The sequence below is a fragment of the Oncorhynchus nerka genome, linkage group LG2, assembly GCF_034236695.1.
Source record: "Oncorhynchus nerka isolate Pitt River linkage group LG2, Oner_Uvic_2.0, whole genome shotgun sequence".
Classification (NCBI taxonomy): Eukaryota; Metazoa; Chordata; class Actinopteri; order Salmoniformes; family Salmonidae; genus Oncorhynchus; species Oncorhynchus nerka.
Window position 1 is genome coordinate 9,454,996 of NC_088397.1, and position 26,130 is coordinate 9,481,125.

The following is a 26,130-nucleotide window of genomic DNA, read 5'->3' on the forward strand; positions in this document are numbered from 1 at the left end:
CCCCTCTGCCTTAGCACCCAGTCTCCCCTCTGCCTAACATCCCTAGCACCCCAGTCTCCCCTCTGCCTAAAGACCCCGTCTCCCCTCTGCCTAACCCCGAACCCCTGGGAGTCCGACCGTCCAGTCCCAGCGTGTCTCCTGTTACCAAAGACTGTTTGCCCGTCTGTCTGTCCGTTACCTTGGAACCTTTGGGAGGTCAGAAGGGGATGTCCCACTGTCGTATTTTACCAAGCTGGGGAGGACCTGGACCTTCAGCCTCCATCATGATTTCACTGAGACCTGGTGGAGTTCCTCTAGATGAGGGCACCACGACTGTCCCACTGTCTCCTGTTACCAAAGAACCTGGGAGGGACAGACAATAACAGTCCCACTGTCTCCTGTTACCAAAGAACCTGGGAGGGACAGACAATAACAGTCCCACTGTCTCCTGTTACCAAAGACCCTGAGAGGGACAGACAATAACAGTCCCACTGTCTCCTGTTACCAAAGACCCTGGGAGGGACAGACAATAACAGTCCCACTGTCTCCTGTTGCCAAACAACCTGAGAGGGACAGACAATAACAGTCCCACTGTCTCCTGTTACCAAAGACCCTGAGAGGGACAGACAATAACAGTCCCCACTGTCTCCTGTTTACCAAACAACCTGAGAGGGACAGACAATAACAGTCCCACTGTCTCCTGTTACCAAACAACCTGAGAGGGACAGACAATAACAGTCCCACTGTCTCCTGTTACCAAACAACCTGAGAGGGACAGACAATAACAGTCCCACTGTCTCCTGTTACCAAAGAACCTGGGAGGGACAGACAATAACAGTCCCACTGTCTCCTGTTACCAAACAACCTGGGAGGGACAGACAATAACAGTCCCACTGTCTCCTGTTACAAAAGAACCTGAATGAGGGACAGACAATAGTGAGTGAGTCCCACTGTCTCCTGTTACCAAACAACCTGAGAGGGACAGACAATAACAGTCCCACTGTCTCCTGTTACCAAAGACCCTGGGCCCCTGTCTCCTGTTACCAAAGAACCTGGGAGGGACAGACAATAACAGTCCCACTGTCTCCTGTTACCAAAGACCCTGGGCCCCTGTCTCCTGTTACCAAAGAACCTGGGAGGGACAGACAATAACAGTCCCACTGTCTCCTGTTACCAAAGACCCGGAGAGGGACAGATCATAAACAGTCCCACTGTCTCCTGTTACCCAAGACCCTGAGAGGGACAGACAATAACAGTCCCACTGTCTCCTGTTACCAAAGACCCTGGGCCCCTGTCTCCTGTTACCAAAGAACCTGGGAGGGACAGACAATAACAGTCCCACTGTCTCCTGTTACAAAGAACCTGAGAGGGACAGACAATAACAGTCCCACTGTCTCCTGTTACCAAAGAACCTGAGAGGGACAGACAATAACAGTCCCACTGTCTCCTGTTACCAAAGAACCTGAGAGGGACAGACAATAACAGTCCCACTGTCTCCTGTTACCAAACACCCTGAGAGGGACAGACAATAACAGTCCCACTGTCTCCTGTTACCAAACAACCTGAGAGGGACAGACAATAACAGTCCCACTGTCTCCTGTTACCAAACAACCTGAGAGGGACAGACAATAACAGTCCCACTGTCTCCTGTTACCAAACAACCTGAGAGGGACAGACAATAACAGTCCCACTGTCTCCTGTTACCAAAGAACCTGGGAGGGACAGACAATAACAGTCCCACTGTCTCCTGTTACCAAAGAACCTGGAGGGACAGACAATGGTCCCACTGTCTCCTGTTACCAAACAACCTGAGAGGGACAGACAATAACAGTGTCTCCTGTTACTGTCTCCTGTTACAAAGACCAGTCCCCTGTCTCCTGTTACCAAAAGAACCTGAGGAATGGACAGACAATAACAGTCCCACCATCTCCTGTTACCAAAGCCCTGGGCCCCTGGTCTCCAGGTTACCAAAGAACCTGGGAGGGACAGACAATGACAGTCCCACTGTCTCCTGTTACCAAATAGACCCTGGAAGGGACAGATGGCATAAACAGTCCCACTGTCTCCTGTTACCCAAGACCCTGGAGGGACAGACAATAACAGTCCCACTGTCTCCTGGATTACCAAAGACCCTAGGCCCCTGTCTCCTGTTACCAAAGAACCTGAGGAGGGACAGACAATAACAGTCCCACTGTCTCCTGTTACCAAAGAACCTGAGAGGAGCAGACAATAACAACACCCTTACTGTCTGATCCTGTTACTGACCCTTGTCTCCAACCAAAGAACCTGGAGGACAATAACAGTCCCACTGTCTCCTGTTACCCCTAAAGACCAGAGGGTTATAATGGGTTATAATGAGTCAGTGTGTCAGTCCCAACACTGTTACTCTGCTGTTACCAAAGACCCTGAGAGGGACAGACACCAGGGTTTGGGTCAGTGTGTCTGTCTGCTGCAGTAACAACACTGTCATTACTGCTACTGATCCCAGAGAGGGATGTACACACTGCTGTTTGTCATTTTGGGAGAAGTAGCATTTTCACCATGACAATGGTCATTATTACACACTGTGGTTTGTATGTGTGTATAATGTATGTATGTATGTATGTATGTGTGTGTGTAGGGTGTTACCTGTAGTGGGCGTTACAACACTGTTATTACTGCGTGTCCTCCACGTTAAACATCCTAGGAGAGAGGTTATAATGGGTGTAATGAGTCTGTGGAAACATAATAAATGTTATGTACTGTGTGATGAGTGAGATGTGTGACAGAGAGGGTGTATAAGGGTATAATGGGTCTGTGTGTGTGTGTGTGTGTTACCTGTGTGCTACTGATCCCCTGTGTGAACAGAGAGGGTGTAATGTGTGTGTGAGTCTGTGAGTGAGCGTGTGTGAGAGAGATGTGTTCTGCCCCCCCTCCATTCTAACCATCATCACTCTTCAAGGCACTAAACGGAACATTTCTACCATGATGATAATAATGGACAATTATTCAAATGGAGCTTTTCAGGCAGCAGCCATGTGAATAACTACAGCCACTGTGAATAACTACAGCCACTGTGAATAACTACAGCCACTGTGAATAATGGGTACAGCCACTGTGAGCAGCCCGTAATAACTCAGCCACTGTGATAACTACAGCACTGTTAACCACTGTGAATCCTCATATAACACTGCAGCAGCCCAGTGGAGCCAAGAATACTCTGCTGTTACAGAATACTCTGCTGTTACAGAATACTCTGCTGTTACAGAATACTCTGCTGTTACAGAATACTCTGCTGTTACAGAATACTCTGCTGTTACAGGGTACTCTGCTGTTACAGAATACTCTGCTGTTACAGAATACTCTGCTGTTACAGAATACTCTGCTGTTACAGAATACTCTGCTGTTACAGAATACTCTGCTGTTACAGAATACTCTGCTGTTACAGAATACTCTGCTGTTACAGAATACTCTGCTGTTACAGGGTACTCTGCTGTTACAGAGACACTCTGCTGTTACAGGGTAATCTCTGCTGTTAAAGATTGACTGCTGCTGTACAGATACTCTGCTGTTACAACTTGCTGTTACAGAATACTCTGCTGTTACAGAATACTATCTGCTGTTACAGAATACTCTGCTGTTAAGAATTTATTGTCATGAATCTTGCTGTTACAGAATACTCTGCTGTTACAGGGTAAAGTCTGCTGTTACAGGGTACTCTGCTGTTACAGGGTACTCTGCTGTTGAAGAATACTCTGCTGTTAGGGGAAATGGAAGGTTTGGTGTCGGGAACAATAGGGTGTGGGTGGAAGGAAGGGAGGATGCTGGTTCTCTGGCACGGGCTCTGTGGCTGGTGTGTGTGTGTGTGTGTGTCATTTTAAAGTTATAAATACTACAGAAAGAACAGAGCTGCAATGGTTTCAATCAGAGACCATCTGTACTTCCTACCAATCACAGCCCTTCCCATGCTTCCTCTAGGTTTCCTCTGCAGACAGGTTCAATGCAGATCTGTGACGTACTGAAGGAATGATAGGATCCCAGCGAGCCAAGCTGGTTCAAACGTCAGAATAGGACAGAAATGTGTGATCGGGGGATGGCGTGTGTTTGGACCTTCGGGGGGAACCGTACAAGTCCTCTGGCCGTCCCAGGGCCGGGGTGCCCGTCAGTAGGATGGCCCGCCCACTGGCGTTTTGGATGAGTGGTACCAGTATCCTAGACCTGGCTGCGTTCCTGGACTTGAGGTAGTGGGACTCATCCACCACCACCACATTAAACCTCTGTCTGGTCAGAGCCTCCACCAGGGGCGTGCATCTGTGGTGAGCACACTTTTACTGTTACCTTACTGCTACTGATCCCCCTATATAACACACAGAGGGTTATAATGGGTTATAATGGGTGTGTGGTTAGCAGCCCGTAACTTAACACTGGGTTACCTTACTGCTACTGATCCCCCTATATAACACACAGAGAGGGTTATAATGGGTTATAATGAGTCTGTGGTGAGCAGGGTTAGACCGTAACCCAACACTGTTACCTTACTGCTACTGATCCCCCTATATAACACACAGAGGGTTATAATGGGTTATAATGGGTCTGTGGTGAGCAGCCCGTTACCCAACACTGGGTTACCTTACTGCTACTGATCCCCTATATAACACACAGAGAGGGTTATAATGGGTTATAATTAGTCTGTGGGTTAGCAGTGTAACCCAACACTGTTACCTTAGGGCTAGCTGTGTGGTTATTACACACAGAGGGTTATAGAGTGTTATAATGGGTCTGTGGTTAGCAGTGTAACCCAACACTGTTACCTTACTGCTACTGATCCCCTATATAACACACAGGTTTATAATGGGTTATAATGAGGGTCTGTGGTGAGCAGGGTTAGACATGGTTAACCCAACACTGTTACCTTAGACATTAGGGTTCCCCTGTATTACACATAGGGTTAGGGTTATAGAGGTTATAATGGGTTATAGAGTGTTCTTAATGGGTCATTAGGGTTAGACCAGCCCGTTAACTGGTTAGGGTTATAGGGTTAGCCTCTGTAGAGTGGACAGAGACATTAGGGATTATCAATAATCTTAACAGTGAAAACATTGACTGCTGCTGTACTGATACTGTCAGGGTTGAACTAAATTGATTGAGGTTAGACATTAGGGTTAGCAGTGTGGTTAAAGGGTTCATTTAGCAGGAATGAAAATATCATTAGGGTTTGTGGTTTTACAATTTTAAACTGCAGGTTAACATTTATTGTCATGAGTCTTGTCCAGGAGGCAGAACTGAAAGATCTCATTTAGGGTTAGACCAGTGCAAAGTCAACATTAGGGTTACTATGTTGTTAAAATCATTAGGGTTAAAAATGAGCTTTTTTAGGGTTAATTGAAGGTTATAGTTAGACATTAGGGTTAGACATTAAGGTTAGACATTAGGGTTAGACATTAGGGTTAGACATTAGGGTTAGACATTAGGGTTAGACATTAGGGTTAGCAGTGTGGTTAGGGTTAGACATTAGGGTTAGACATTAGGGTTAGACATTAGGGTTAGACATTAGGGTTAGACATTAGGGTTAGACATTAGGGTTAGACATTAGGGTTAGCAGTGTGGTAGGTTAGACATTAGGGTTAGTAGTGTGGTTAGGGTTAGACATTAGGGTTAGCAGTTAGACATTAGGGTTAGACATTAGGGTTAGGGGTTAGGTTAGACATTAGGGTTAGACATTAGGGTTAGACATTAGGGTTAGCAGTGTGGTTAGGGTTAGACATTAGGGTTAGCAGTGTGGTTAAGGTTAGACATTAGGGTTAGCAGTGTGGTTAGGGTTAGACATTAGGGTTAGCAGTGTGGTTAAGGTTAGGGTTAGACATTAGGGTTAGCAGTGTGGTTAGGGTTAGACATTAGGGTTAGCAGTGTGGTTAAGGTTAGACATTAGGGTTAGCAGTGTGGTTAGGGTTAGACATTAGGGTTAGCAGTGTGGTTAGGGTTAGACATTAGGGTTAGCAGTGTGGTTAAGGTTAGACATTAGGGTTAGCAGTGTGGTTAAGGTTAGACATTAGGGTTAGCAGTGTGGTTAGGGTTAGACATTAGGGTTAGCAGTGTGGTTAAGGTTAGACATTAGGGTTAGCAGTGTGGTTAAGGTTAGACATTAGGGTTAGCAGTGTGGTTAAGGTTAGAAATTAGGGTTAGCAGTGTGGTTAAGGTTAGAAATTAGGGTTAGCAGTGTGGTTAAGGTTAGACATTAGGGTTAGCAGTGTGGGTTAGGGTTAGGTTACATTAGGGTTAGCAGTGTGGTTAAGGTTAGACATTAGGGTTAGGGTTAGACAGTGTGGTTAAGGTTAGACATTAGGGTTAGCAGTGTGGTTAGGGTTAGACATTAGGGTTAGCAGTGTGGTTAAGGTTAGACATTAGGGTTAGCAGTGTGGTTAAGGTTAGACATTAGGGTTAGCAGTGTGGTTAAGGTTAGACATTAGGGTTAGCAGTGTGGTTAAGGTTAGACATTAGGGTTAGCAGTGTGGTTAAGGTTAGGGTTAGACATTAGGGTTAGCAGTGTGGTTAAGGTTAGACATTAGGGTTAGCAGTGTGGTTAAGGTTAGACATTAGGGTTAGCAGTGTGGTTAAGGTTAGGTTTAAGAGTTGATGACTTTGTGGCTGTGCTAGTTAGTGACCACTCTGCAGAGGTGCCTCTAGAAAAAACTAAAAACATTAACCTGCATTTTAACAGGTGGAGAACTTCAGTAGGGAAACCAGGACCACAACCAAGCAGCGCAGGAAAAGCAGACCTGAGTCCAGGTGAAGTTAACATGGGGTAACGTACAGCGTGTCACTCTTGGTCTCCACCAGGTTGATATCTCCAGGGTTGAGCTCAGGGATCCACCTCTCCATCTCCTCGATCCAGGGGTACTTTAGAGAGGAGGGCACCACGATGAGCAGAGGCCACTCCTGTCTGTAGGCGTAGGCCACAGAGATCGCCTGCACCGTCTTCCCTAGACCCATCTGGAAGAGAGGATTAACAGTACAATGTGGAGGATGAAAACAATGATGGATGTATATAATCCATGAAAACTCATTTCAAAAACAAAACAAACCGAACACAATCATTGCCTGGCTCAAAGTAAGCATGTGATGGAATGTTCCTGACATTCTGAGACACCAATACATTCTAGAATGACTTTATGTCAAAAATGATTACATGGCTAGGAAGGTTTCTTAAACTTGACGAATTAATTCAGAGGGAAGCATAGCATATATTATTTGAGGAAAATAGATTTGATAGGACTGGGGAGTTGGGTTGTGTGTGTGCCTCAGGGCTTACCTCATCTGCGATCATACACCTGAAACAGAGAAGAGAACGACGGGGGTTGAGAGTGGAGGACATAGAATACTTCATGTAGTCACGCAATATTGCACTAGCAATCAAATCAAAATGGATTGGTCACATGCGCCGAATACAACAGGTGTAGACTTTACCGTGTAATGCTCGTTTACGAGCCCTTCCCAACAACGCAGTTTAAAAATAATAATACAAATTCAAAATTGTAACACAAGAGAAATACAATTAAATACACAAGAATGGAGTTATACAGAAAGTATCAGATCAATGTGGAGCTATATACAGGAAGTACCAGTACCAGATCAATGTGGAGCTATACACAGGAAGTACCAGTACCAGATCAATGTGGAGCTATATACAGGAAGTACCAGTACCAGATCAATGTGGAGCTATATACAGGAAGTGCCAGTACCAGATCAATGTGGAGCTATACACAGGAAGTACCAGTACCAGATCAATGTGGAGCTATATACAGGAAGTGCCAGTACCAGATCAATGTGGAGCTATATACAGGAAGTACCAGTACCAGTACCAGATCAATGTGGAGCTATATACAGGAAGTACCAGTACCAGATCAATGTGGAGCTATATACAGGAAGTGCCAGTACCAGATCAATGTGGAGCTATACACAGGAAGTACCAGTACCAGATCAATGTGGAGCTATATACAGGAAGTGCCAGTACCAGATCAATGTGGAGCTATATACAGGAAGTACCAGTACCAGTACCAGATCAATGTGGAGCTATATACAGGAAGTACCAGTACCAGATCAATGTGCAGCTATATACAGGAAGTACCAGTACTAGATCAATGTGCAGCTATATACAGGAAGTACAGTACCAGATCAATGTGGAGCTATATACAGGAATACCAGTACTAGATCAATGTGCAGCTACATACTGGAAGTACCCGTACCAGATCAATGTGGAGCTATATACAGGAAGTACCAGATCAATGTGGAGCTATATACAGGAAGTACCAGTACCAGATCAACGTGCAGAGGTACGAGGTATTTGAGGTAGATATGTATATGAAGGCAGGGTAAAGTGACTAGGCGTCAGGATAGATAATAATAAGGTATTTGAGGTAGATATGTAGATGAAGGCAGAGTAAAGTGACTAGGCATCAGGATAGATAATAATAATAAGGTATTTGAGGTAGATATGTACATGAAGTCAGGGTAAAGTGACTAGGCATCAGGATAGATAATAATAATAAGGTAATTGAGGTAGATATGTATATGAAGGCAGGGTAAAGTGAACAGGCATCAGGATAGATAATAATAATAAGGTAATTGAGGTAGATATGTATATGAAGGCAGGGTAAAGTGAACAGGCATCAGGATAGATAATAATAAGGTATTTGAGGTAGATATGTACATGAAGGCAGGGTAAAGTGACTAGGCATCAGGATAGATAATAATAAGGTATTTGAGGTAGATATGTATATGAAGGCAGGGTAAAGTGAACAGGCATCAGGATAGATAATAATAAGGTATTTGAGGTAGATATGTATATGAAGGCAGGGTAAAGTGACTAGACATCAGATAATAAAGATATGTACATAAGGCAGGGTAAAGTGACTAGACATCAGGATAGATAATAATAAGGTATTTGAGGTAGATATGTACATGAAGGCAGGGTAAAGTGACTAGACATCAGGATAGATAATAATAAGGTATTTGAGGTAGATATGTAGATGAAGGCAGGGTAAAGTGACTAGACATCAGGATAGATAATAATAAGAAGGTATTTGAGGTAGATATGTACATGAAGGCAGGGTAAAGTGACTAGGCATCAGGATAGATAATAATAAGGTATTTGAGGTAGATATGTAGATGAAGGCAGGGTAAAGTGACTAGGCGTCAGGATAGATAATATTAAGAGAAAAATAAAGAACAGAGTAGCAGTAACAGTGATGAGTGTAAAAGTGTGTGTGTGCACGTGCATGTGTGTTTGTGTTGTGTCGGTATGTGTGTGTTAGCATATGTAGTGTATATGAATGTGTGTGGGTTTTGTGTGGGAGTGTCAATTTATTTTTTTATTTTATTTTACCTTTATTTAACTAGGCAAGTCAGTTAAGAACTAATTCTTATTTTCAATGACGGCCTAGGAACAGTGGATTAACTGCCTGTTCAGGGGCGGAACGACAGATTTGTACCTTGTCAGCTCGGGGTTTGAACTTGCAACCTTCCGGTAGTGAGTGAGTATGTATGTACAGTGTCTTCAGGGAGTATTCAGACCCCTGGACCTATTCCACATTTTGTTGTGTTACAGCCTGAATTTCTCTCACCCATCTACACACAATACCCATAATGACAAAGTAAAAACATGTTTTTAGAAAGTTGCTAATTTACTGAAAATTAAATACAGAAATATCAAAATGTATTCACACCCCTTTGCTATGACACTCCCAATTGAGCTCAGGTGCATCCAATTTCCTTTGATCAACGATGAGACGTCACCACAACTTGACTGGAGTCCACCTGTGGCCAATTCAATTGTTTGGACATAGAAAGAAACCCACCTGTCTATATAAGGTCCCACAGATGACAGTGCATGTCAGAGCAGGACCTATCCCCTGAAGTCCAGGGAACTGTCCGTAGAGCTCCAAGATAGAATTGTCATGAGGCATATATCTGGGGGAGGGTATAAAACAATTGATTCCAAGAGCACAGTGGTCTCCATCATTGAGAGAATTATGGAACTACCCAGACTCTGTCTACAGCTGGCCCTCTGACCAAACTGAACAACTGGTCAAGAAGGACCTTGGAACTACCCAGACTCTGTCTACAGCTGGCCCTCTGACCAAACTGAACAACTGGTCAAGAAGGACCTTGGAACTACCCAGGCTCTGTCTACAGCTGGCCCTCTGACCAAACTGAACAACTGGTCAAGAAGGACCTTGGAACTACCCAGGCTCTGTCTACAGCTGGCCCTCTGACCAAACTGAACAACTGGTCAAGAAGGACCTTGGTCAGAGAGGTGACCAAGAACTCAATGACCACTGACAAAAGTACAGAGTTCCTTGACTGAGATGGGAGAACATGCCAGAAGAACAACTGTGTATCTACAGCACTTCACCAATCTGGGCTTTATGGGAGAGTTGCCAGACGGAAGCCACTCCTGAAAAAAAAGGCACTTGACAGCACGACTGGAGTTTGCAAAAAGGCACCTGAGACTCAGATCATAAGGAAAAAGATTCTGTGGTCTGATGAGACTGAAATTGAACTCTTCGGCCTGAATGCAAAGCGCTATGTCTGGAGAAAACCAGGAACTGCGCATCACCCGTCTAACACGTTGGTGAGTGTCTTTTAGTGAGTGTCTCTTAGGTGAGTTTGGTGAGCGTCTTTTAGGTCCCCGTTGTTGCTAGTCAACTTTCAGTGGACACCTCCATGAGTGTCTTTCAGAACCCCTCCTAAACCTCACCTGTTTAGGCTGTTGTCAGTGACTCTGTTAGTTCCTTCTGTTTGAGTGACATTCTTGCTGGGGAACGTAACACTAACACAACAAAATGTGGAATAAGTCAAGGGGTATGAATACTTTCTGAAGACCCTGTAGTGTGTATATATATATATATATATATATATATATATAAATAAGTCTAGTGAGTGTGAAGTAACAATATAGCCTAGACTATGGTCCCCATTTCAAACTGAGAATCAAGTTGATATTGCTAAATGTATTATGACATAATCAATATCAGCACAAATAAGAGGTATGATTTCCATTCAGGTCTGTCCATCAGTTGGATACAACAGAGCCACTGCCACTCAAAACATAATCACATCACAGCTTCCTCCCTTTACAATTCTAATTGTAGTAGGTCCACAGATCAATGATGACAGTTTTATTACCCTGCTCACAAGGTTATACGCTGTTAGCCTGTTCCCTCCACCAGCTTTTACAAAACAGGCTTTTATCCACACCTCCCTGTTCATGACGGATTCCACCAACACTCTTTCTAGCATTTATTTTTCAGATAGTAGCTACAGTGCATTCGGAAAGTATTCAGACCCCTTCCCTGTGGATAGAAAACCAAAACATTTCTGCAGCATTGAAGGTCCCCAAGAACACAGTGGCCTCCATCATTCTTAAATGTAAGAAGTTTGGAACCAACAAGACTCTTCCTAGAGCTGGCCTCCCAGCCAAATTGAGCACTCGGGGGAGAAGCGCCTTGGTCAGGGAGGTGACCAAGAACCCAATAGTCACTCTGACAGAGCTCCAGAGTTCTTGTATGGAGATGGGAGAACCTTCCAGAAGGACAACCATCTCTGCAGCACTCCACCAATCAGGCCTTTATGGTAGAGTGGCCAGACGGAAGCCACTCCTCAGTAAAAGGCACATGACAGCCTGCTTGGAATTTGCCAAAAGGCACCTAAAGGACTCTCAGACCGTGAAACAAGATTCTCTGGTCTGATCTGATAAAACTCTTTGGCCTGAATGCCAAGTGTCATGTCTGGAGGAAACCTGGCACCACCCCTACGGTGAAGCATGGTGGTGGCAGCATCATGCTGCGGGGAGGTTTTTCAGCGCCAGGGACTGGGAGACTAGTCAGGATCGAGGGAAAGATGAACAGAGCAAAGTACAGAGAGATCCATGATGAGAACCTGCTCCAGAGTGAAGGTTCAACTTTCAACAGGACAACGATCCTAAGCACACAGCCAAGACAACGCAGGAGTGGCTTCGGGACAAGTCTCTGAATGCTCAAGTGGCCTAGCCAGAGCCAGAGCCCGGACCTGAACCCGATCAAACATCTCTGGGGAGACCTAAAAATAGCTGTGCAGCGACGCTCCCCATACAACCTGACAGAGCTTGAGAGGATCTGCATAGAACAATGGGAGAAACTCCCCAAATACAGGTGTGCCAAGCTTGTAGCGTCATACCCAAGAAGACTCGATGCTGTAATCGCTGCCAAAGGTGCTTCAACAAAGTACTGAGTACTGAATGCTTATGTACATTTGATATTTACGTTTATTTATTTATTTTATACATTTGCAAACATTTCTAAAAATCTGTTTTTGCTTTGTCATTATGGGGTATTGTGGGTAGATTGATGGGGGGGGGGACTATGTAATCAATTTTAGAATAAGTCAAGGGGTCTGAATACTTCCAGAATGCACTGTATATTGAAATAGGTTTTAGGCTTCTCCTAATTATGATTATCATGGCTGTTCGTGGTCGTTTGGGCTTCTTTAGTAGAATGGACTGATTGTAAGTCTCTGTGGATTTTTTATTTTTATTTTACCTTTATTTTACTAGGCAAGTCAGTTAAGAACAAATTCTTATTTTCAATGACGGCCTAGGAACAGTGGGTTAACTGCCTGTTCAGGGGCAGAACGACAAATTTGTACCTTGTCAGCTCGGGGATTCGAACTTGCAACCTTTCGGTTACTAGTCCAACGCTCTAACCACTAGGCTACCCTGCCGCCCCTGTTAAATTACTTGAATGTAAAATGTACCACAGGTAGGCAACACCAGTCTGCAATGATCGTGAGATGTGATATTCAAAATGTAGCCCAGGAAGGTAGAGCTAGTCTGCAATGATCGTGAGATGTGATATTCAAAATGTAGCCCAGGTAGGTAGAGCTAGTCTGCAATGATCGTGACATGTTGTATTCAAAATGTAGCCCAGGTAGGTAGAGCTAGTCTGCAATGATCGTGAGATGTGATATTCAAAATGTAGCCCAGGTAGGTAGAGCTAGTCTGCAATGATCGTGAGATGTGATATTCAAAATGTAGCCCAGGTAGGTAGAGCTAGTCTGCAATGATCGTGAGATGTGATATTCAAAATGTAGCCCAGGTAGGTAGAGCTAGTCTGCAATGATCGTGACATGTGTATTCAAAATGTAGCCCAGGTGTATTCAAATGTAGCCCAGGTAGGTAGAGCTAGTCTGCAATGATCGTGAGATGTGATATTCAAAATGTAGCCCAGGTAGGTAGAGCTAGTCTGCAATGATCGTGACATGGTGTATTCAAAATGTAGCCCAGGTAGGTAGAGCTAGTCTGCAATGATCGTGACATGGTGTATTCAAAATGTAGCCCAGGTAGGTAGAGCTAGTCTGCAATGATCGTGACATGGTGTATTCAAAATGTAGCCCAGGTAGGTAGAGCTAGTCTGCAATGATCGGACATAGGTATTCAAAATGAGCTAGTCTGCTGCAATGATCGTGACATGGTGTATTCAAAATGTAGCCCAGGTAGGTAGAGCTAGTCTACCCATGAGAAAAGCAGTTGTTATCCCCCTCCCTCCCCTTCAGTTGAACAGCATGATTAATGAGCACCTTCCACTGGTGTTTCTTCTAATTGCCAGCCCACTCTGCTCAACCAGCATAATGCATACACACACAATGGGAGTAGAGAGATGGAGAGAGGGAGGGAGAGAGGGAGGGAGGAGAGAGAGAGAGATCGAGAGATAGAGAGAGAGAAAACAGAGGGAGAAAGACAGCGAGAGAGGCTCCTTTCAGCCAGGTGCTTTCCATTTCTCCACGCATTAATCATTCTTCTTTCAATAACCTGGGTGCATCCCAAAAGGCACCCTGTTCCCTATGTAGTGCACTCCTTTTTATCCCAGGCTGTTGTGAAAAGTAATGCACTATAAAGGGAATAGGAGGCCCGTTCAGCAGCTGGTTTCATGGAGGATGCTCTGACTGCCACCGTTGCTTGACAACAGCACGTTGAACAACGTTTTCATGTTATCTGTGAAACCCACCAGCACCAAGATGTCTGTAAACGTAGCTCCTCCTCCCGGGATGGAGGCGGGGTCTTTGACCTTCCACACAATCATTTAAGTCTTTTGTCTTGTCTTCAATGAATGGAGCATAGACTAGACTACTTACACTGAGGCTCATACATTACCATACATTCATATTATTCATGCTTTCTTATCAACGGGCAGGTAGGCTATTTAAGTAGCGGGATGATTTTTCTGGGACCTGTACCGATCTTTTAATATCAACAACCTTACGTTCTTTTTAGTATTACACAGTTATTGATGACTGTATTGTTGGGTTTAGAGTTAACAAAAAATGCATTTCACTGTACTTGTGCATGTGAAAACAATAAAACTTCAACTTTTTCTGAATGGGAACACACCTCACTAATCCTATCAGATCTACAAGCTCTAGGATCATTAAGCGAAGTCATTCACTAGGCCTCTGTCAGCATGAAAATAAAGCTATTTTACATACTTGTCACATTTTCCTCATCACTGCATCGTGATGAATCAGCATTTTGTAATTAATTCAATAATAAGTCTTTATAATTGATGTAGAGCTGTTTCTGCTTAGTCTGGCTCAGCAAAGCAAACGCCTGGCTGACAATTACACCCCCCCATCTCAAATGAAACACTATATATCATACAATAAAGAGGGGGGTAGTTTAAACTTATTTTAAAGTCATATCTTTAAATCTATTGGCTAAGGATGTGACAAATCACACATGACATCCAAACTGAGAATATCATAGGGGACTAGTTGTGTGTTGGGGATCTGTGTTGGGGTCCGGGGATTTGATGCACACATCAATATCGGCTGTGGTATTGAATATCACAGTGATTTTGAAGCTCAGGCAAGAGAAGCAACAACCCAGTCTATCTGTCTATTGATCTGTTGTAACACCAGCGTCGGCGTGGCAACCCTTACAAGTGGCCCCGGCAGACACTTACAATAACGCTTTAGTTAGATGGCATGTGATGTACTTCGCACAACCTTATTCAAATAGAATGTTTAAGCCAACTGACATTATGCCCAAGTGGAATGCAATGGAACTGACATTATGCCCAAGTGGAATGCAATGGAACTGACATTATGCCCAAGTGGAATGCAATGGAACTGACATTATGCCCAAGTGGAATGCAATGGAACTGACATTATGTCCAAGTGGAATGCAATGGAACTGAGCATGCAATGTAACTGACATTATGTCCAAGTGGAATGCAATGTAACTGACATTATGTCCAAGTGGAATGCAATGGAACTGACATTATGCCCAAGTGGAATGCAATGGAACTGACATTATGCCCAAGTGGAATGCAATGGAACTGACATTATGCCCAAGTGGAATGCAATGGAACTGACATTATGCCCAAGTGGAATGCAATGGAACTGACATTATGTCCAAGTGGAATGCAATGGAACTGACATTATGTCCAAGTGGAATGCAATGGAACTGACATTATGTCCAAGTGGAATGCAATGGAACTGACATTATGTCCAAGTGGAATGCAATGGAACTGACATTATGCCCAAGTGGAATGCAATGTAACTGACATTATGCCCAAGTGGAATGCAATGGAACTGACATTATGCCCAAGTGGAATGCAATGGAACTGACATTATGTCCAAGTGGAATGCAATGGAACTGACATTATGCCCAAGTGGAATGCAATGGAACTGGAATGCAATGGAACTGACATTATGCCCAAGTGGAATGCAATGGAACTGACATTATGCCCAAGTGGAATGCAATGGAACTGACATTATGCCCAAGTGGAATGCAATGGAACTGACATTATGCCCAAGTGGAATGCAATGGAACTGACATTATGTCCAAGTGGAATGCAATGGAACTGACATTATGCCCAAGTGGAATGCAATGGAACTGACATTATGTCCAAGTGGAATGCAATGTAACTGACACTACATTATCATAAGTGGAATGCAATGGAACTGACACTGCTCCCAGAACTATCAGGCTCCCAGAACTAATGGAACTGACATTATCAGGCTCCCAATGAACTGACAGGCCCAAGTGGAATGATACTATCATGCCCCAGATAATCAGGCTCCCATTATCAGGCTCCATTAGAATAATGGAACTGACATATCAGGCAATGGATTACTGAATCAGGAACTGACATCCCAGATGCAATGGAACTATCAGGCTCCCAAGATACTATTCCCCCAGATACTATCAGGCTCCCAGATACTATCAGGCCCCAGATACTATCAGGCTCCCCCAGATACTATCAGGCTCCCAGATACTATCAGGCTCCCAGATACTATCAGGCTCCCAGATACTATCAGGCTCCCAGATACTATCAGGCAGATACTATCAGGCTCCCAGATACTATCAGGCTCCCAGATACTATCAGGCTCCCAGATACTATCAGGCTCCCAGATACTATCAGGCTCCCAGATACTATCAGGCTCCCAGATACTATCAGGCTCCCAGATACTATCAGGCTCCCAGATACTATCAGGCTCCCAGATACTATCAGGCTCCCAGCCCTTCTAAATTGCATTACAAATAATAAAATAAATAAATACAAATAATAAATCAAATAAATTGGCATCAACTTCATTCCAAACCAGGCTACATATTGATGCGAGGTGGGCAATCAAACAACCTGATTCTCTATTAGAAGAGTCTGTATAATTTATAACTATTAGCTAGAGTTCTTCAATACAAACATGTCAACCTCTGTCCACGGAGGGTGTCCTAAAAGATTAACCAAACTTGGCAGTCAATGTGTGTGTTGCTCTGATCTGCCTCAGCCTCTGGTCCCACTACAACAACTCCAACACAGCACCTGGCTCTCCTGATCGCTAACAGCTTGCATCACTCGTCTCCATGGAGAGGCCGTACACAGAACCCTACAAAGCCCAGATAGTGTTTACGGTCACATTGATGTCTCCAACATATTGACTGGATGACTCATCCTCACAGTACAGCACTTCTACTGTCCCTGTATTGATCTACTGCTCAGGCTGACTACTCTGACCTGACTGTCCCTGACTGCCTGTCCCCTGGGATTCTTACATCGACTGACTGACTGACTGGCTGACTGACTGGGACGGACTGACGAGTAGTCTGGCTCTGGCTGGCTTTTTCTTCTGCTGCTCACATAGTGTGAGGCTGAGGTGATTCAGGTTACAGGCTTAATACACATTTTAACTATTTTTTTGCTTTTAAAGTAACAATGACTTGGTGAATAAAGTGAGCACAAACTGTGCTTCTGCTTACTATTTGGGGCCTTGGCCAGGTTACTGTACAGTACTTTGTGACAAAGCTGTTTATGTAAAAAGGGCTTGATTCACTAACAACCACCTACCTTCCATTCTTTGATAGGGCGAATTTGACCCCCTCCTTTTGGAATGGCATCAGTCTCTGTTGTAGCTTGTCTGGGAGGACTGACAACTGACTGTCCCATCTCCTGTCAACATGGGAGTTCTGGGGATCACAATCCCTATCCTTTACCTCACTCATGGCCCGTCTTGACTTTTAGATGCCTTTGCAGAGAATGAAGAGAGAGAGCGAAAAAACAACAGTAAGAAGAAAGACCAACCCTGGCTGACAATTAATCATCCGGCCTGGCTTTGGCATTTTGCAAAAAAATTGAGGCACTACTCAAATTTGGCTCCATGTGGGTTCGATTCCCACGGGAGCCAGTATGAAAATGTATGCACCAACTAATGTAAGATGCTATGGATAAGAGCGTCTGCTAAATGACTAAAATGCCTATTTAAAATGCCTTCATGGTGATGCACCATGTCTCAGCTCAACTGTCATCTCAAGGCATGGATTTACCTGCGACAATATCAGGAACAGGCTGCGGAACTGCCACGAGATGACCGCTCCTCTGCTCTTATTGGTAAGGTGCTAAGAGACTGCTGGGTTACCCAGTGCAAGGATATCTGTTAAGGTAAGACAACGAACGAGAAGACTATTGATGCTAGGAAGAATAGGGATAGAGAAGGATGGTTACAAAGGTACTCTGACAAATACGGTTACATTAACTTCCACGGTAACGTTAGCTAACTAGCTAGCTATGCACAGCAAATTCCCATCCACGTTTTTAGCTACAGCTCAACCCACTTCAAATGTACAAGAGATTATACATGCCAAGGCGTTGCACTTGTTAGTTTGAAAAAAATACATTAGTAAGAGGATACAGACCACCAGTGCAGAAATGTTTTGATATAGATTTGCATGTGCAGTAGTTTCGCGGGAAACTTTGACAGCAACTACGTAGTTTGCGTAGCGGATTCCATAGGAGTTGCGTTCAAGATAAGAAGCCTGCAACTTTCTAGAATCTTGACTAAAAAGCTGTTAATTTTTTTTTTTTTAATTCCAACGATACTTCTCTAAGTGATTTCAAATTCATATCAACTTTTCTATCAGACTCAAAAGCATGCTCAATACATCTAATTTTAGTAGTACATGACCCCTACAGTAGAACGATCACTGGACGCTCATCCGGATTTGCTGGGCAGACTGTCAGTCCCGGTGCTTCCTGCTGTACTCTCCAATTTCCCGGATTTGCAGTTTCGTCTTGTGCCGAATGTTAGCCTCGGTCTGTTGCCGCTACACACTGATCTTTTCCGTGGCCACACGCAGCTGTTTTTATAAATCATTCTGTTTTTGTCAACGTTTCTGGTAAGACAACATGTGTTTGTTTCTTCGCACACGTTCTTTGTGGGGATTAACGGTGAATTTGTGTAGTTAGGTTATCAAATGACCATTTTAGTGGCAAATTTAGCTAGCTTAGTTAGCTAACTAGCTAAGGTCGGAATAATTTGTCGAGCTGAAGGGCTACGTTAGCTAACTAGCTTGTTGGCTAGCTAGCTAAACTCAAACGAATTCAAATATCAACTTGGCACAGGTAAGAGTTGCGTTTAGATGGCTTGATTTTAATACAAACAAGTCATTGGTAACGAGCTAGTTAGTTAAAATAGTTAACATTTATCGTGGTTGGCTAACGTACCTAGCTTCCCCCGAAGCAAGGCCTGCTCGTTTGCCTCATCAACAACTAGCTAGCTTTGCAAACTCGCTGTTGGCTAGTTAACAATAGTAACTAGCTAGTTAGCTATGCATTTTTAGACATGCAGGAATGATACCTCTGTACAAACTAAATATGCATGTTTGAAATAACACTGTTCTAGTTAACTCTAGTTGGTAGAACTAAGGAACACTAACGTTATACCCTGCAGTTCGTGCCTTTTGAAGTAACTTTGTTTTCGCGTTAACTGGCAATGGTTCACGTTCACCAGCCTGTATATGTCAGTGTGAGAATAAATAACATGCTAAAATGGTGGAGAGAACAACGTTGCTCCCCAGTCCGAGGTACCTGTTGAGAAAATCCACAAGAGGTGTCCGTTCACGATACACAAACAAAACACTCCTTCACATAGTCCTCGAGCTCTGGTGCAGTTCATAATTGGAGCGTGGACATCTTATTTCAAGGCATGTCATGACGCTAAAGCCCCACTAACTAGTTGGGCTAATTGTGTTTGACATATTCTGCATGACACTTCTCTTCATGTATCATGTTCAGCTGTCCTCATATCGCTTGCTAAATCAAATCAAATCCAATTTTATTTGTCACATACACATGGTTAGCAGATGTTAATGCGAGTGTAGCGAAATGCTTGTGCTTCTAGTTCCGACAATGCAGTGATAACCAACAAGTAATCTAACTAACAATTCTAAAACTACTGTCTTATACACAGTGTAAGGGGATAAAGAATATGTACATAAGGATATATGAGTGAGTGATGGTACAGAGCAGCATACAGTAGATGGTATCGAGTACAGTATATACATATGAGATGAGTATGTAGACAAAGTAAACAAAGTGGCATAGTTAAAGTGGCTAGTGATACATGTATTACATAAGGATGCAGTCGATGATGTAGAGTACAGTATATACGTATGCATATGAGATGAATAATGTAGGGTAAGTAACATTATATAAGGTAGCATTGTTTAAAGTGGCTAGTGATATATTTACATCATTTCCCATCAATTCCCATTATTAAAGTGGCTGGAGTTGGGTCAGTGTCAATGACAGTGTGTTGGCAGCAGCCACTCAATGGTGGCTGTTTAACAGTCTGATAGCCTTGAGATAGAAGCTGTTTTTCAGTCTCTCAGTCCCAGCTTTGATGCACCTGTACTGACCTCGCCTTCTGGATGATAGCGGGGTGAACAGGCAGTGGTTCGGTGGTTGATGTCCTTGATGATCTTTATGGCCTTCCTGTAACATCGGGTGGTGTAGGTGTCCTGGAGGGCAGGTAGTTTGCCCCCGGTGATGCGTTGTGCAGACCTCACTACCCTCTGGAGAGCCTTCGGTTGAGGGCGGAGCAGTTGCCGTACCAGGCGGTGATACAGCCCGCCAGGATGCTCTCGATTGTGCATCTGTAGAAGTTTGTGAGTGCTTTTGGTGACAAGCCGAATTTCTTCAGCCTCCTGAGGTTGAAGAGGCGCTGCTGCGCCTTCTTCACGACGCTGTCAGTGTGAGTGGACCAATTCAGTTTGTCTGTGATGTGTATGCCGAGGAACTTAAAACTTGCTACCCTCTCCACTACTGTTCCATCGATGTGGATAGGGGGTGTTCCCTCTGCTGTTTCCTGAAGTCCACAATCATCTCCTTAGTTTTGTTGACGTTGAGTGTGAGGTTATTTTCCTGACACCACACTCCGAGGGCCCTCACCTCCTCCCTGTAGGCCGTCTCGTCGTTGTTGGTAATCAAGCCTACCACTGTTGTGTCGTCCGCAAACTTGATGATTGAGTTGGAGGCGTGCGTGGCCACGCAGTCGTGGGTGAACAGGGAGTACAGGAGAGGGCTCAGAACGCACCCTTGTGGGGCCCCGTTGAGGATCAGCGGGGAGGAGATGTTGTTGCCTACCCTCACCACCTGGGGGCGGCCTGTCAGGAAGTCCAGTACCCAGTTGCACAGGGCGGGTCGAGACCCAGGGTCTCGAGCTTGATGACGAGCTTGGAGGGTACTATGGTGTTGAATGCCGAGCTGTAGTCGATGAACAGCATTCTCACATAGGTATTCCTCTTGTCCAGGTGGGTTAGGGCAGTGTGCAGTGTGGTTGAGATTGCATCGTCTGTGGACCTATTTGGGCGGTAAGCAAATTGGAGTGGGTCTAGGGTGTCAGGTAGGGTGGAGGTGATATGGTCCTTGACTAGTCTCTCAAAGCACTTCATGATGACGGAAGTGAGTGCTACGGGGCGGTAGTCGTTTAGCTCAGTTACCTTAGCTTCTTGGGAACAGGAACAATGGTGGCCCTCTTGAAGCATGTGGGAACAGCAGACTGGTATAGGGATTGATTGAATATGTCCGTAAACACACCGGCCAGCTGGTCTGCGCATGCTCTGAGGGCGCGGCTGGGGATGCCGTCTGGGCCTGCAGCCTTGCGAGGGTTAACATGTTTAAATGTCTTACTCACCTCGGCTGCAGTGAAGGAGAGACCGCATGTTTTCGTTGCAGGCCGTGTCAGTGGCACTGTATTGTCCTCAAAGCGGGCAAAAAAGTTATTTAGTCTGCCTGGGAGCAAGACATCCTGGTCCGTGACTGGGCTGGGTTTCTTCTTGTAGTCCGTGATTGACTGTAGACCCTGCCACATGCCTCTTGTGTCTGAGCCGTTGAATTGAGATTCTACTTTGTCTCTGTACTGACGCTTAGCTTGTTTAATAGCCTTGCGGAGGGAATAGCTGCACTGTTTGTATTCGGTCATGTTGCCAGACACCTTGCCCTGATTAAAAGCAGTGGTTCGCGCTTTCAGTTTCACGCGAATGCTGCCATCAATCCACGGTTTCTGGTTAGGGAATGTTTTTATCGTTGCTATGGGAACGACATCTTCAACGCACGTTCTAATGAACTCGCACACCGAATTGCTATTCCTCTTGTCAGAGGGATGGAGTGCTGAAAGAACGGTCACTGACAGGGCTTGTCTTCAGACTTTCATTCTATAAAGTAGGGAATGTATTAATGTTCAATCACTATCATGCCACCAATAACGTGTAATTTGATTGCCAATTTGCTGGGATCTCTCTATGCAGGTATACCTGGGCTCCCGAGTGGTGCAGCAGTCTAAGGCACTGCATCTCAGTGCTTGAGGCGTCACTACAGACCCCTGGGTCGAATCCAGGCTGTATCACAACCGGCTGGAGTCCCATAGGGCGGCGCACAATTGGGCCAACTTCATACGGGTTTTGCCGGTGGAGGCCATCATTGTAAAAAATAATTTGCTCTCAACTGACTTTCCTAGTTAAATAAAGGTAAAAACATGAAAGTACCTACATTAATTATGGTGCCTACCATTGGCTTGGCTGGTGTGATGAAGTGTTTTATTCTACTAAAGTAAATGGGTGACATGTCAGCTCAGTGTCCTTCCTACCGTTTCTATAATGAGGATGCAGAGTCTACTACAGGAGTGTTTCCCTGCTGTCTGTTCAACCCAAGGGAGGCTCATTAGGATAGTATTATGCTATTGCCATAAATGGAGAACTCGGTGGGGAAATATAGCCTAACTAAGCACATCCGTCACTTCTCACAGCAAATTAAAACGCAACGCCTAATAGGCTAATGTATGAAGCGTTGCAGAGACACCGCAGTTTTGTTGAAATAGTGGTCCCTTTTTTGTCTGGCTTTGGAGTTGGTTAATCAAAGAGGAAAGGCTCCAGTTAGCTGATAGCTAGATGCAGAACCCCACTGTGGGCTTGTTTGATGAGTAGTTCTATTGTTTTGTAAACAGGACTATAGCTGGGTTTGACAGTGACTTATGCTAGGCTACAGTTTTATACATTTCACTGCCGTATTGTATTTAATGTCTAGTTATAAAGTCAAGGAGGCACACTTCCTGCTGCCTGAGTTATGAACTATCTATCCTGGTTGTCTAGTGCTGCCATTAATAATTCTGAGACGAGGCTCACCGATTTGGCTTTCATTGCTGGAGGCTCTGCCGTTAGGAGTGCAGTGACACAACTCTTGATTTATGTCCAAATTAGGGGTGTAAATTCAGAATATTGAATAGTCTGATGCTGTGTCATTTCTTCTTTAATTACTCAGGTGTGTGTGCTCACGTGCACGCGTGCGTCTGTGCATTTGTGTGTGGTGGGGGGGGGGGGATCATGATGAAATTGTACACTAAATGCTTTATGTTCTGATCCAACTTCCTCCTCGTGATATTGTCAGACAGACGTCAGTAACGTAGGTAGGCCCATCCGGTTTCACAGCTTGACACAGTGAACATTGCAACGTGATTGATTCCTCTTTGTTTATCGATTGGCTGCATCAAAGGAGACTACTGGCAGTTTGCAAGGCTGTTGGGGTTTATGAGATTCAGTGACCGTGTTGGTGGCGTAGCTTCTTCAGTTGGTGGACTTGTAACTGTAGTGAAAAATGTGATCAGATCAGTTGTCACCAGCGTCTGTTGCTAAGGGACAGGGAGAGCTTTCCTCCTACCCTGACAGCATCTATTATTTACTTCAGTTTTTAAGGGATTGGAACAAATAACACCTGATTTCCCCTATAACTACATTTTATGATCACTCTGAATGTCTCCATTAATTAGTAGCACATACTACAATTGACTTGAGCATATTTTCTGTGGTTAGTTGTAGAGATGGGTGGTACACCGTATTTTACGATATACTGGTATTGATGCATGGACCAGTTTGGGTTTTTACTTTACCTTCTATAACGGTATTTTAATGTTTGGTTTGTTAAATGTGATACACCGTGTGTAAAGTCGTCCCCTCTCTGCTCTCCATCTATCCATGCTGCTTTCCACACAGACCTAGCCCCATTTGTTGTTGCTTGACCACGAGACACTTGCGTTCAGTTTGCATGGTCAATGTAGCACATGCAAAAATGTTAATGACAACGATGCTCTTTTCATTTAGCTTCTTAATGTAAATCCCCTTAGCGTAATTATAATTACACTATTAGCTTGTGTGTCTTACATCTGCCAACCGCTAGTTTGTCTTGGCAAGTTTGGCCTAAATCTTGTTTACCGCTCATCGCTAGTTAGCTGGCTAGCTAGCTAACTAGTTCAAATCCAAATCAGTGTATTTGGTCACATACACATGGTTAGCGGATGTTAATGTGAGTGAAGCGAAATGCTTGTGCTTCTAGTTCTGACAGTGCAGTAATATCTAACAAGTCCACAACTACCTTATACATACAAATGTGAAGGGATGGAGTAACAATATGTCCATATAAATATATGGATGATTGATGGCCGAGCGGTATAGGCGAGATGCAATAGGTGGTATAAAATACAGTATATACATATGAGATGAATAATGTAAGATATGTAAACATTATTTAAAGTGACTTGTGATCCATTTATTAAAGTGGACAATGTTTTGAGTCCGTATATAGTAGAGGTCGACCGATTATGATTTTTCAATGCCGATTATTGGAGGACCAAAACAAAAAAAACGATACTGATTAATCGACCGATTTTCTTTAAAAAAAATGTTTTATATATATGTAATAATGACAATTACAACAATACTGAATGAACACTTATTTTAACTTAATTAATACGTCAATAAAATCAATTTATTCTCAAATAAATAATGAAACATGTTCAATTTGGTTTAAATAATGCAAAAACAAAGTGTTGAAGAAAGTAAAAGTGCAATATGTGCCATGTGAAAAAGCTAACGTTTAAGTTCCTTGAACATGAGAACATGAAAGCTGGTGGTTCCTTTTAACATGAGACTTCAATATTCCCAGGTAAGAAGTTTTAGGTTGTGGTTATTATAGGACTATTTCTCTCTATACCATTTGTATTTCATATACCTTTGACTATTGGATGTTGTAATGGGTACTTTAGTATTGCCAGCCTAATCTCGGGAGTTGATTGGTTTGAAGTCATAAACAGCTCAATGCTTGAAGCATTGCGAAGAGCTGCTGTCAAACGCACGAAAGTGCTGTTTGAATGAATGCTTACGAGCCTGCTGCTGCCTACCACCGCTCAGACTGCTCTATCAAATCATAGACTTAATTATAATATAACAACACACAGAAATACGAGCCTTAGGTCATTAATATGGTCAAATCCGGAAACTATAATTTCTAAAACAAAACGTTTATTCTTTCAGTGAAATACAGAACCGTTCTGTTTTATCTAACGGGTGGCATCCATGAGTCTAAATATTCCTGTTATGTTGCACAACCTTCAATGTTATGTCATAATTACATACAATTCTGGCAAATTAGTTCGCAACGAGCCAGGCAGCCCAAACTGTTGCATATACCCTGACTCTGCGTGCAATGAACGCAAGATAATTGACACAATTTCACCTGGTTAATATTGCCTGCTAACCTGGATTTCTTTTAGCTAAATATACAGGTTTAAAAATATATACTTGTGTATTGATTTTAAGAAAGGCGTTGATGTTTATGGTTAAGTAGACATTGGAGCAACGAGTCGTTGATTGATTGTTTTTTATAAGATTTAATGCTAGCTAGCAACTTACCTTGGCTTACTGCATTCGCGTAACAGGCAGACTCCTCGTGAGGCAGGTGGTTAGAGCGTTGGACCAGTTAACTGTAATGGGATCCCCCGAGCTGACAAGGTAAAAATCTGTCATTCTGCCTCGTTCCTAGGCCGTCATTGAAAATAAGAATGTTCTTAACTGACTTGCCTAATTAAATAAAGATTAAATAATGGTGTAAAAAAATATATTAAAAAATCGGCGCCCAAAAATACTGATTTCCGATTGCTATGAAAACTTGAAATCGGCCCTAATTAATCGGCCATTCCGATTTAATCGGTCGACCTCTAGTTTAGACCTAAATCAGCATGTTTGTGCAACAGTGTCTTCTAAATCAAAGGGGAATACGCAAAGCATGAATATGTTCGCTACAGGAAGTAGCTAAGAGAACATTCAATGTAGCCAAAGGTTATAGAGTCCCCTTGGAAACACTTAACACTTTTGGTTCCTACCTTGTCACAATAACTCATCCCTGGCATTTTCACTCGTTGTCATGTCAAACAACACTGTATTCAAAGTGCCCACTATTATATTCTAACTATAGAATTAGAATAATCATTCTATTTTCATGATTCCAACAGGTCACAAGTGTTTTACTCTAAATT

General features: G+C 43.6%; 2 protein-coding genes across 12 annotated transcripts in view; one reads left to right on the forward strand and one right to left on the reverse strand.

Annotated features, from left to right (window-relative positions):
* Positions 1–4,013: 4,013 nt before the first annotated feature.
* On the reverse strand, positions 4,014–17,904 carry LOC115115339 (DNA annealing helicase and endonuclease ZRANB3-like). The gene is made up of 7 exons (XM_065020571.1): positions 17,816–17,904; positions 17,340–17,517; positions 7,268–7,286; positions 6,770–6,948; positions 4,474–4,511; positions 4,392–4,410; positions 4,014–4,269 (listed from the first exon to the last, which is right to left on the reverse strand). The coding sequence occupies exons 2-7, from the start codon at positions 17,492–17,494 to the stop codon at positions 4,014–4,016; spliced, it is 666 nt and encodes a 221-aa protein (XP_064876643.1). The 5' UTR covers positions 17,495–17,517; positions 17,816–17,904.
* The window catches only part of LOC115126748 (R3H domain-containing protein 1-like), a 60,922-nt gene continuing 52,641 nt past the window's right edge, over positions 17,850–26,130 (forward strand). For 4 of the 11 annotated variants that reach the window (XM_065022766.1, XM_065022791.1, XM_065022788.1 and 1 more), the window contains exon 1: positions 18,481–18,664. The gene's annotated coding sequence lies outside the window, so the exon portion shown is untranslated. Of the gene's footprint in view, positions 17,931–18,480; positions 18,665–22,075; positions 22,295–26,130 lie in introns of those variants that run through there. The other 7 variants (XM_065022792.1, XM_065022790.1, XM_065022793.1 and 4 more) reach the window with 5 other exon arrangements.

What these genes read in the sequence shown, in the direction of transcription:
- LOC115115339 (XM_065020571.1), bottom strand. Translation starts at nt 17,494, where the DNA reads ATGAGTGAGGTAAAGGATAGGGATTGTGATCCCCAGAACTCCCATGTT. An exon ending in GAGACCAAGAGTGACACGCT is followed by an intron (nt 4,512 to 6,769) that starts GTACGTTACCCC and finishes TGTGTTATATAG; the next exon opens with GGGGATCAGTAGCAGTAAGG.